This window comes from Nelusetta ayraudi, unplaced genomic scaffold (genome assembly GCF_046127955.1).
Source record: "Nelusetta ayraudi isolate G7.1 ecotype Tasmania unplaced genomic scaffold, CSIRO-AGI_Nayr_v1 ptg000059l, whole genome shotgun sequence".
Lineage (NCBI taxonomy): Eukaryota > Metazoa > Chordata > Actinopteri > Tetraodontiformes > Monacanthidae > Nelusetta > Nelusetta ayraudi.
The window spans coordinates 2,033,486-2,045,893 of NW_027466109.1; the positions used below are offsets into that span (position 1 = coordinate 2,033,486).

The following is a 12,408-nucleotide window of genomic DNA, read 5'->3' on the forward strand; positions in this document are numbered from 1 at the left end:
CAGAGTTTATTCACAACTAAAAAAAAAAAAAAAAGCAGGCTGACTGACTGTGGAATCAGTTTTAAGATTGACTGAAAATGCTTCTCACTGGCAGTTGACAAGATGGATAAGCTAAAATTTGAAAACACGGACCAGTTCTGAGCGACCGAGCCACCTGCAAAGGTTCAGACGGAGGCGGTGAGTGTGGAGGTGTGACTGAATTCCCTCCTGCGTTGACATATCTCCCTCTGTGGCTGAATTGCCGCTCTGCCACTGTCACTAAAACATCAGGTGAGAGGACAGCAAGGCAGGAGGCTGCAATCACAGTGTTTTATTTTGTCCACTAGGTTTTTTTTTGTTGTTGTTGTTGAAGCAATCACTTCAGCTCTGTGCTTATTTCGCAGCTTTATTCAGATACAACTCGTCTCCCGACTCCCGAATCTCGTAGCCGCCTGCTATCCGTCCCGCCTCCTGACTGACAGGCCGGCTGATTGAGGTCTTTCCCAAGAACAAACAGCACCGGACCAAAAATAATTTCCCACACTCGGGCTACATTTGGAATTACAGAGATTTGTTGACCTGCCAGCAGCGATAGGCTGAGACAGGTTAATGCATTTCCCTCACAACAAAGCCACGGGCTCCCGCTGCTGTTGCCGCTGTGAGAGGGGGGCGGGCCCAGAAATTATTTCCAAGTTTAAGGAAAGTTGGAAGAAATAAAGAGTTGTAGGTAGGGGGTGGCGACATAAGGTACATGTGAAATAAGTATTTATCTGAAAGGTGCCATGTAGTGCAAAATTCCCTCTTTGAATAATAATGTATCTTCAACCCATCAGTGAATTCCCTGAAGGTCCATCCTTTACATCGGCTGCCGAAAACGTGAGCGGAAACACTCACCCCCAGAAGTCTGATGTCACAAAGGGTATTCAGACTACCTCATCCAAGGTCAGTGGCCACACCCTTAATCCAAGTGTTGGCTCCGCCCCCCTAAAGCGCCTTTTTCCCCCTCTTCCATACACGTGGAAGCTCCAGGAAGATAAAACTAGACGTTTTACACCTCGGCTGTGTTCTGGTCCTGTTCCCTGAGACCTCCTTCTGGTTTCTGTCTCGGTCCAAAAGGTCCAGCAAAGCATCTGTTTTTGCAAGAAGCTGTAAACACAGGGCTATTTCAATTTCTTTTCTGAAGTTTTTTTTTTTTTGGAGGGGGGGTAATCCCAAAAAAAAGGCCAGTCTTTGGGAATCTGGGACATAATATATATATATATATATATATATATTTTTTTTTTGCCTCGGTTTTCAGCAGATAATTGAATCTGGTCTTGAAGTGATCGACTGTTCACTCCAGCAGCAGCTACAGTGTAAATCCAGACGTGACCATCAAACTTGAGAGGCTGTTTTGTGCCTCATCAATCACTGATCCTGTCGGAGGATGTTGCTGAGCAAACAGCCGATGCTGATCAGCAGAACGCCGCCGCGTAGGATTTGAATTATTTATTTTTTAATTTTTCTTTCCTCCTCTGTGCGAGTGTGTCGCAGTGATTACTGTCATCGCAGCCTTTACCGACGACCATATTTCAGTCGGGAATACAGATTAAGTGGAAGACGTTATGAAAATAAAGATTCAGCCGAGCTGCAACTTCCCTCTTCCCCTTCTCCTCCCCCTCTTCTTTTTTTCCCCCTCCCCATTCCTCATAAATATTAACCGGAGACCCAGAGTAGAAACACAGGCCATCAATAATGCAGCTCTCCAAAACGCCTCTTCCCAAATAATTGGAGCTAGAGGCCAAGTCCTGGAGACAGCCCGAGAGGCACGGCGACGGGTGGAGTTTTTGAATAAATGCAACGTTCACACAGAGCTCAGGAACAGAGATCAAGACGCTGGCTTGGATGCCAGCTCTGTCACGCCGCTCTTGTTTCTACGCTCGTAAGGTAGAAGAAGGAACCTTCAGTGAGTTGCCTCATCCCAGACAGGTGAATTTAAAATGAACACAAGCACTAGATGCACAAAGATAAGCTGAGATCTTGGCTCATTTGTTTTGCAGTCTATATTTCATAAAAAAAAAAAAAAAAGAATCGCACTGGCTCAGTGGTCAAGCTGCTGCTGTTACAGGCAATTAACCTTTCCGCCCTTTGGATGGCAATTAATACACCAAACCGATTTGTGCGGCCGTGAAGTGCTGCACAGCATTATTAACACCACGGAAAAGGCAATTTTACACTCCAAAGATGTAAAAGCCGGAGGTAAGAATCACACACACGTACGCATACACCTACACACATACGCACACGCACACACAGAACCGCAGAATGCAATCGCAAAGTGACAAATATTTCATGAACGCACGTCTCTCCACGGCGTTCAGGCTGGATCCCGCATTCCTTCAAAATCAGTGAGTCTGGCCTCATTCGGCAAGGACCCCCAAAAACCGAAGTGATGAATCATTAGGGAGCAACGCGGCTCGCTGTAACTCTTGGAGTTAACATGAATTTGCACAAATTATTGATCTCGGGCTGCTCGATTGCAAATTGATCTTCAATTATGCCAAATGAGAAAAAGGCTCGCGCAGAATTGTTGCATAATGTGTTTTGTTTTTGCATCGGCGGAACTATTGATGATAGGATCAGAAGAGTGTGGCTCTCGTGACCTCTGACCCCTGACCTTTGACCCCTGCCGCCAAGCGATCACTCTTCGTACCTCAGCGCAGGCTGCCGTCTTTGTACGCATTTGCACGCCGTGGCTCCTCCCCCTCAAGCCAGGAGGACAAAGATGGCGACGCGTCTGTCTTTTCTTACGACTTTCAGCTTTGCCCGGCACGCGTTCAACCGAAGCCCTTTTGCTCGTCGCTGCGAGAATCCATAAACTGAATCAGTGTCGACAGCACATTAATTGCAAACACCGAGCTCAATCAGACTCTGCGGGGTTCATGTTGCTCCCTTTCATGATGCAGACCGGGAGGTTGTGAGGGGTGTGTGTGTGTGTGTGTGTGTGTGTGAGAGAGAGAAAAATAAACTCTGATTCTTCCATCCTGCTGGATGCTGCAACCGCTTCCCCTCACGCCCGGCACTTCGACCTGCCGCTCCATCGCCACAGTTAGCAGTTAGCTCAGGCGCACGCACAAGACCCTGCTGTAAGTATGACACGCACACACACTGGGAACGACGCGTACGGCCGCCTCCGCCATGAACCGGCTGACCGGCAGCGTTTGCAAATTCCCTGTTTATCTCCAGTCAGAGAGCCGCAGCCTGAAGTGGACATGACAGGTGCGCCGCTCTTGGCTTTGAGTGCACTGACAGACAAACAGAAAATGACAAAAAAAACAAAAAAAAACTCACATGGGAAAACTTCCCCCGCTTTTTTTCCCCCCCACCAGATCTCCCCTGAATTCATCGCCCAGTACATGTGCTAAAGTGCTGCTCAGCATATGCTCGTCTCTCCCCCTCCCCCCCCACACCTCCCTTGTGCTACAGTGACCCAACAGCCTGTAGCTGCTGACCTCTGAGTTTTTTTTTTTTGTTTGGGGCGGGTGCTTTTTCTTTCGCAGTGACTCACCGATCTCGCAGCTCTCTCCGGAGAAGCCCTGAGGGCAGTAGCAGCTATAGCCGTCGCCCTCCTGCAGACAGCTCCCTCCGTGGAGACAGGGGTTGGTCTGGCACGGGTTGCTGTCCACTGCAAAGACACACACACACAGAGCACACATGAATTTAAAATTTGCCTCGTGCTACAGGGGAAAGAACATTTAGAAAAAAAAAACATTTTCAACGTTGACGGGCGACGACAGGCGTTTCAATCCCGCTGCTTGTCGTCGAGCGTGCAGGCGGCGCCGCCCAAAAACTCATCATGTCAACTTTGACTTTCTGCAAGGTGACGGACTGGAGGTTGTCTGGACACCCACCGGCCCTCTCGCCAACCCCGCCTCACATTCAGCTACCTCCCATCCCTCGGGGCTCTGCTGAGCAAAGGGGGGCCTCGTAAATTAACCGATCATCGCGCAGGTTATGCATAACGCCGTCTGTTATTATGGCGCACTGCAGGACGTAAAAAAGATGCTCTGAGTGGCGGGGCTGCAACTCCAGCGGCTCTCTGCAGGAAGTGTCACAGGCAAACGGTGCAGGCGGAGATTGAGGACATTTTTCTTTTTTTAGGATTTGATGGAGGGGGGGAGAATAATTTGACAAGGATAGTGCGAGAGCAGGGCGGATGATGGGATTTTTTTTTTTCACTTTTTTTCTGTTCTGTGTGCAAAGTGGGACTGCAGGGATTCTTTTTATTATTATCCACCCCTGATAGAACCGCAGCCCCTGACACAATCTGTCAGACCATCTAATACGCTGCATCATCTCCATAATAACACGCAGACTCGCTTTAATGATGTGTGAGCTGAGAGGCGCTGCAAAGCAGGACACACACTCAAAGTCTGGGGAATATGCGTGCCCTGTGTGTGTGTGTGTGTGTGTGTGTGTGTGTGTGTGTGTGTGTTGGACACAGCCTCAATTTCAGACATCCTCTTTGCCAGAGATTAATTGACTTTTTTGCACTGTGCTGGTTGCACAACTGATTGCAAAAATAAAGCTAGCTGGTTAAAAAGTTAACTGGTCAAGCAGTCCATCCTCTATGTCTGCCGAGCACAAGTGGTAGAAGTGGTGGTTCGCCTCCGACACTGCTCTGCCTTCTCAGCTGCACATTCTGCAAGGCATCGATGCCAGCGAGAACTCTGGCCGAGGACAGCGAGGATATGTATCAAATATTCAAACAGCTTTTCTTAGTGTATTATTATGCATATGTGTGTAGGCCCTGCGAGTGCAAGTGTGCACACTTGTCCATTTCGGCGAGTGCTCGGCTGATGGTGACTCATGGGCAGACTGCTGATATACACACGGTAACATGACTTAGTGTTCAATTTCTGGGACGGGTTCCCCGTCGCTGCAGAGAGGCTGCTGTCTGCCTGCACGCCGGGGCGGGAGGTGGTGTGGGCGGAGGGGGGGGGCGGGGGGGGGGGGTAGGGGGGTTATGGAGGGGCTGCCATTGAGAATGCATGAAAGCGAGTGGCCGAATGAGAAAAGCCATTAGAGACCAACTCATTTCTTAAATCAACAGCGGGGCAGCGAAATGAAAAACAACAAGTGGACATGCTCCGAAGACGTGCCTTGCTTAAAGGTTAATGGCGCACTGATGGAGACGGCCGAACCGCAGAGCGCTAAGCAGTACGATGGCGTGCGAGCGCGCACACACACACACACAGGCGCTCACACGCCCACTCATCCGCATACACAAATTCAAAACACAGGAGAAGTAAGAAAACACACACCCACACAAAACAAATAAACAACAAGGCCGGCCTTAAATGTCAAAACAACTGAGGAGAGAAAAACTGAGAAAAGATGTGAATTAAAAAAAAATCTTTCAGCCATCCATCCATCTATCTATCCATCCATCCGTCCCATTATATTAGACAATAACAGCTCTTGTCTTCAAGTTATCAGCGACTTCTTTATGAAAAATATTTTAACATATGACTGTCATAAGCTTCACGTGGATGACAGCAAACACAAAGGGAATTGGTACCTGGTCCATTTGAGAGGGTTGGTGTGAAAATGAGTCGAGTACTTCCTGCCGTCGTCTACAAAATCAAAACAGCACTTGAGGTGCAGACAAACAAACAGTGAGGAAGGAGTCACCTTTGCAGATTCCAGTGTCTGGCTCTCTGCCAGTGCCTTTCCTCTGAGTGCTGCAGAGCAACTAACAGGTGCGCAGGCTGCAGAGCCAATCAAGTTCCTGGCTGCAGTTACAGGGGGCGGGGCTGGAGGAAGGCCGGTTGGGGGGAAGACGCTGCAGAGAGGAGCTGCAGGTGCACCGGCTTGGTTGAGTCAGGGAAGTGCAAAGCCACCAATCCCAGGGTGGGCCTGCACAACCTGCAGGTGGACAGAAATCTACGCAGCCCCTACGTGGAGCATGGCCGACTTCAAATCAAAGCAAAAGGTGCACACAAGTCAGGATCAAGTCATGAAGCGACCTGAGAAGGCAAGAACGTCCAGAGATGGAGGAAGGATTTATTTCCTTCTGGTCTTCCAGCACTGGGACAAAAATGTGATGGTGGAAGTTTTTTTAAATTTTATTTTATTTTATTTTTTTGACGGCTTCTGCTGGCGATTTACATAAGCACTGCGCACACTAAGGAATTTTCTTATCAAGCATGAGTGACAGATCTAAAAAACAAAATTTCATAAGCTTCTTAGGATTTAAGTGGCATCACCATCTTGTCAAGAGAAAGAAAAAAAGAGAGAGTACAGTGTGACGGCTGTGTGCGTTTCAGAGTGTGAGCACGAATCCAGCGGCTGCAAAGTCGAAACTTTTCACTTTTCTCCCTGGTCGGTTAAACTTTTATGTTAACATTTAAGTCGCTTTTACTATGTCCTTCAGGTGCGATTTGTTCACTTCGTAGCATAATGATGTTTAATCTGCCTGAAACAGCCCTGCCTTTCTCAGTGTGGTTTTAAAATTATACTTAGTTAAAAAAAATAAATCAATAAATCAATAAAAGTTTGATCAGCTGGGCTGTGAAATCCTCTAGTGGTCCAATTTATCTTGCCACTTGCATTTTAATGGGAGTGCAGTTATAACTGCAGGTCGCAGCCAAAGGACTTGGACAGCAGAGGTACGATAGAGAGTCAAAGATATTTAGTCCAGCCATTAACGGCCAGTCAAATCATGCCACAGCTTTCACGTGCACAATAACAATCACGGGGACCAGCCTCCGTCTCTCGGCTCTGATAAAACAGCCGTCGGCGCTGATGCAGGCTGAAGGCTTCGACGCAGCAAAACAGGACATTGATCCAATCTGCCGACAATTAGTAACGACTTATTACACACAAATGAGGCGGCGTTCTCCGCCATCTGCCCGCAGACAGCAGCCTGGGCCGGCGACATCATCATCGCCATCACTGCCGCGTACAGTGGGCGAAGGTGCAATGCCGGTGCCGAGGCAGTGCGACTGCAGGAAGTTGACACGAACGGAGCGTCACGTGGAAAAACTTCGGGAAAAAAGTCGGACGTGTCTGGCAGCAGCGTTTAAACATTCATTTATGTGGATGACATTTTGCTGTTTTCATAATTAGCAGTCACGCAAGAGTGTGCAAACAAGGCAACCCGGATATTAGCATGCGAGCGGCGGCACGGTTGAAAAATAAGACACGAGAGAAGGGAGCGGGTAGGGGGGAAAGACGGGAGAAAGCGCTGCCCCGGAAGGGGCACAAATTAGAAAAATTAGTGAGAAGATGCAGAAGCTTTGGAGAGAGAGAGAGAAAGAGAGAGAGAGAGAGAGAGAGGAGGGGGTGGTTTGCCAGCTGGGGACAGAAAGTCACACAGGGAGCTATCATACGTCCCTTCCTCTGCTAATGCTTGCTGCTAGCTTATGATTAATTACACAGGGAGCTGAAAATAGGCCGCTGCTTCCATTCTTGCTGAGCCGGGGTGAAGACGTGAAGGAAGAAAGAGGAGGACACGTTCAAGTAGCATTACAAGTTACAAGCCACCGAAAAGTTGTCGTAGCACCGAAATGGTGTAATGAACTTCTGATTTGGGTGATAGTAGAAAGATATTTTCACTGAAGTGTGCAATATCCACTTGTGCACACAGTTTTTGTGCAATTACATGCAACATTCACAATTAAAAATAACTTCACCTCAAGTAGTTTCAGTATTATTGCACTTTCTAGATGCGTCTATTTTCTTAGTCTTGAGTTGCATTTAGATAAAGTTGCATATCTTCACATTTCTAAATTCATATATGGAATTGCAGTCTTTTTTTTTAATACGTGCGTAAAGGTTTTTTATTGTTTACTTTCACTATGGATGTGAGAGCAACATAATTATGGGCCTGTGTATGTATGGGCCTGTGTATGTAAAGCAGACTTGACACAATAGTTGCCTTTGACCACAGATGCATCCATCTTCTCCAGAGAGAAAGAGAGAGACAGAGAGAGAGACAGGGGGAGAGAGAGAGAGAGACAGAGAGACAGAGAGAGAGAGAGATCATGTGATGTGTGATTCCGACAGCCACTTTCCAAATTCCGTGGTAGATGAAAAAGCTCCATCGTGTGAGTTTTCTTTAATCCCGACAACTAATCTGCTATCTTACTGACTCACTTGTTTCTCCTTGCAGACTCCCATAAAAACGTGTCCCTCCGTGTGATATGTCACTGCTCTATGGGGTCATCTGAAGGGTTTTTTTTTTTCCCCCCTTCCCTTATTTTTCTAAGCCCTCTCTGGAGGGGACATAATCTCTGGGATGTGCCACATCTGGGAAGCGACTTCCTGATGTCAAGTCACACATACGCCGCGGATTTAGGACGGGGCCATGAAAGAGGATTCGCGCTGGCAAGAAGTCTGGAGCTGAGCGTTATGAAAAAAAAAAATCCACACAATAGAAGCCTGCAGAGGAGGGGGGAGCAAAAAAGAAAAGAAAAGGCTGTACTGACATATATGGGACTCTGATAAATGGGTGACTCACACACCTACGCACACGCGCACACACACACACACACACACACACACACACACACACATACATACACATATGTGCACTTATATTTACTGCATGTACCTGTGCCAGGACTCACTGAACCCTGTAATAGCTTCCTGAGACAGAGATCATGACTCGGCCTGTTCAAGTGTTCCCTATCTTTGAGTGTGATAAGATATCACCTGGGCCCAGCCAGAGATGCCCACTTCAAAATTTAATGCGACGCAGCATCCATGAGAAGGCAGCGGGAGCGGCCGGCAGAGCCGCACGGATGGCTGCACTTCCGGACGGCGCTGTCGTCGACGCCTCGGCGGCTCTGTGAGTGTGAAATATTCATATTGACACTGGCGCCGCTACGACGGTGAACATACGTGTTTCATTTGTTCGGTTACGATCCGGAAGCATGAAAAGGAGTCCATGATGCATGAGTGCATCTTTGCAGGACGACGCCTGAGCATTTTTCCCAGCAATGTCTCTGTGTGTGTGTGTGTGTGTTTGTGTGTGTGCATTTAATGTGCTTTCACGCCGCTGTTAGAACATTAGAGGAGAAACTGGGTCCTTCTCAGCAGCCCGTGCTGTTTCACAGCGACATATCCTTGATAGCTCCTGGCGGCGGCAGCGATACCCTGTGTGTTTGAGGAGCAGCAGACGAGGAAACATCCGTCGACATGAGAATTAATCTTTAACCAGGTGAGCCGTGTTTGGAAGGAAATGATGTTATTGGGACACTTGGAAGGTTCCATTTAGTACAATTTCACCAATGCAGGGACCTTACTTGATCATAGGCAAAACGCGACTCATCGACAGGCAAAAAAACAGCATATTTAACATATTTAGTCCTCTGTTTGCAGCATTCAGCTAAATAAAATGCATAAAAAAGGTGACTCTTGTGTGGACCTTCAATATGTTTGGTAGGGGACAAAAACAAGGAACACATGGTTGAGGTGTTGTCACTAACCAGGAAGAGGAATGTCATCCAAAGAAGGAAAAGGTGAAATTTGGTCATTTCCAGGCAAGAGAAACCCATTATTGCCAGAGACATTAACTAATCAGATTTTTTTTGTAAAATTTAAACAGAGAGAACATTGTGAATTTAGCAGCATCACTTGCAAACCCGGACTAACCTCTCAGATCAATATCACCTTGTGGAAATCCAATATTAATCAATGGCCAACGCGGTCCAAGATCGACGGCACAGGAGAGAAAATGAAATCAAAACACGGCAAAAAAATTGAAAAGAAAATGAAACCGCTCATCAAATTTGATCTGCAACTCGATCCTGTCCGAAGCAAAGAAGTTGAGCTTGAAACTCGAGCGCTCTGGAGAGTCTCTGTCTCCAGAAACCCAGACGGCACGTGCAGAAACATACCAACTCACAGTTCGCGGGATGGAATTTGATCCGTGTATCATCATGTCCCCAGACAGATGAGTCACTCTCAGCACTTGACCTACAATTACCGCCGCAGTGAGCCCAAGCAACAGCAGGCGATATATGAAACCCATTTCTGCTGGAAATGGTGATAAAGCCCCTACCTGCCCGCAAAGACCCAGACGGCCGTAGCAGCACCTTCACATTCGGGCAAAAAAGAAAAAAAAGTGTCTGATTTGCAGGGATGAGCTTCATGAGGCGGCGGAGGGAAGATGAGGAGATAGCGAGGGGGACAGCTGGACGTGTTTACTGGCTGCTGCAACGCTCGCAGGCTGATGATTTCCCAGAAAGTCCATGGAACGAAATTTAGCAATCGACCCAAATTCTGTCGGTCGGCAAAAGGTCACACAAGCCGCCGGGAGGGTCAGCGCCGCCTGGCCTCACTGACACCCAACCTGCGGCGCTCTGCGTTTGACTCCGCCGCTCCAGCCGTCAGTCCAGAGCAGTTATGTGCTGGACGAAGATAAAACAATAGAAAAAAAAAAATCCTTTATGATTGACGCAAGTTTTATTTTTTCTCTCCGTCTCTTCGGCAGTGAAGTGGTTAGGACTGTCACCTGACGGCAGGAAGGTTGTGTGTCTGTGTGTGTGTGAGGATGTTCTCCCTGTGTCTGTGGGGGTTCTCTGCAGGTTCTCCAGCTTCCTCCCCCATCCAAAGACATGCTCTAAATTGTCTGGGAGTTCGACCTGTACACTGTGAAACAATGAAGTAATGAATTATGGGGGCTTCGACCAGATGACCCTGATGTAGATCTGAATCTGGTCTCTGCTGGTTAGAAAATGTTTTTTTCACACCTTGCATCCCCTCTGTCAGAATCAGAAAACTGAGTATTTTACAACATCCCAAACATGCAATAATGCATCGAGACCACATCATGAGGAAACACTAAACATCTCCAGGAGGCAATATGTCAACAACTGCTCCAATAATGCATGAAAACTGCCCTTCGTCCTTGATGAGGAGCTACAACCTCAGCAGCAGCTGCAGGACACACGGTGCTAAGGAGGGGAACCGCACTACGTGTGTGTGCGTGTGTGCGTGTGTGTGTGAGGCCACGCCATGACTTCAGACGTGAGCTTGCAAGGACCACAAGCAGTATTGACCTCACCGCGTCACGCTGTGTGGACGCCGGCTATTGTAAAGAATAATAATGTTGCTCTGCTTTATTGATTCGCCGGGCCGAGGCTCAAGGACGAGCGGCCGTCCAGTCGGACGCAGCGTTGGCGGCCTCGCAGCCTCACCGCTCGTATCGCCGAGGCGGAGCTGCACCTGTTGCTGCTGCAGCGGCGGAGGAAGCGAAGGATTGATGAGCACGACGGGGGCGCACGGCGGCTATTTCTGTCCGTCCGTCCGACCGCATGTGGCGTCCGGCGTCTGACCGCGCGACTGGCAATTTTTTCCACAAACAATCGCAGTGTGGCGCATGTCCGGGCGGTGGGGGAGTGGTGGTGGTGGTGGTGGTGGTGGAGGGGGCGAGGGGGGGTGATGAAGGACGCCCGCTGAGTTCAATGTCGGAGCCGTTCGATACAGCGGCTCATTACGGCTGAGCACGACGAACGGTCCAATCAACCAGGAGCTGCTCCAACATCTCTGCGCAAACCATTAACTTCCTCAAAGTCAGTTCTGCTATTTCTTGATGTGCAAATAATCCCCCCCAGGCAGACAACAAGCATTGAACTCTTCCAAAAAAATAAATAAATAAATAAATTCTACATAGATGGTTTTTAAAACAGAATTTTTCATTCTGAGCCAAAACTCCCCCCCAACACACGCTGCTTTTGGGATTCCACCACCTTTCAACTGCAAAGACTGTTTTTTCTCTGCAAGAGGCAGCCAACACATACGTGCACGGGCTTGCTTACACACACGCACAAGCACATACACACTGGCGAGCAGTGTGACACATGCAATTAGCCACAGTGCCAGAAGCCTGAGACAGCAGCAGCAGCCAAATCGCTCTCTTAGTGGGCAACTTGGTGAACTTGAGCGTCACGCTGAATCAGCCTGAAGACGGCCGGGGAGGAGAAACATCCCGGCGATTCAGCACGGAAACCGATTGGCGCGGGTGTGCGCGGCAGGACGGGGGGGGGCTGAAGAGTCTTTTGTTACGCGAGTGGCACCTACGTCGTCTCCATTCCTCCTAAATAAATTGCATTATTCGGGCTGTTAAGGTGGCAAGAAAATAATCCACCTTTGCTCACTGTCGCCAGAACATTCTATCCACTTTGATTTTTTTTTTTCTTTTGACCCCCTCCCTAACCTTCTCAGAGAGCAAATTTTACTGCCATTTATTCGTAAAAACCTCAATCTCACGTTTTAAATTACCCAGCATCTTCCTTTATGTGTCCAGGCAGATAGTTGGCATGAAGCGGAGCAGGTGTAACCGTCGCCTGCGGCGGCCTCTAGTGAATTATCGACGATGCGGCTTGCCAAAAAAGACAGAGTTGCACCTGCACACTTAGCGGCGCCTCAATGAATTAAACT

The 12,408-nt window shown here is 48.3% G+C and overlaps 2 protein-coding genes across 4 annotated transcripts in view; one reads left to right on the forward strand and one right to left on the reverse strand.

The window, feature by feature from the left end:
* borcs8 (BLOC-1 related complex subunit 8) overlaps window positions 1-12,408 on the forward strand; it is a 288,333-nt gene that overhangs the window by 178,694 nt on the left and 97,231 nt on the right. The gene's annotated exons all lie outside the window — the stretch shown is intronic.
* ncanb (neurocan b) overlaps window positions 1-12,408 on the reverse strand; it is a 94,980-nt gene that overhangs the window by 46,157 nt on the left and 36,415 nt on the right. For all 3 annotated transcript variants that reach the window (XM_076039396.1, XM_076039397.1, XM_076039398.1), the window contains exon 9: window positions 3,527-3,643. In XM_076039396.1, coding sequence (XP_075895511.1) covers window positions 3,527-3,643 — 117 coding nt within the window. The remainder of the gene's footprint in view (window positions 1-3,526; window positions 3,644-12,408) is intronic.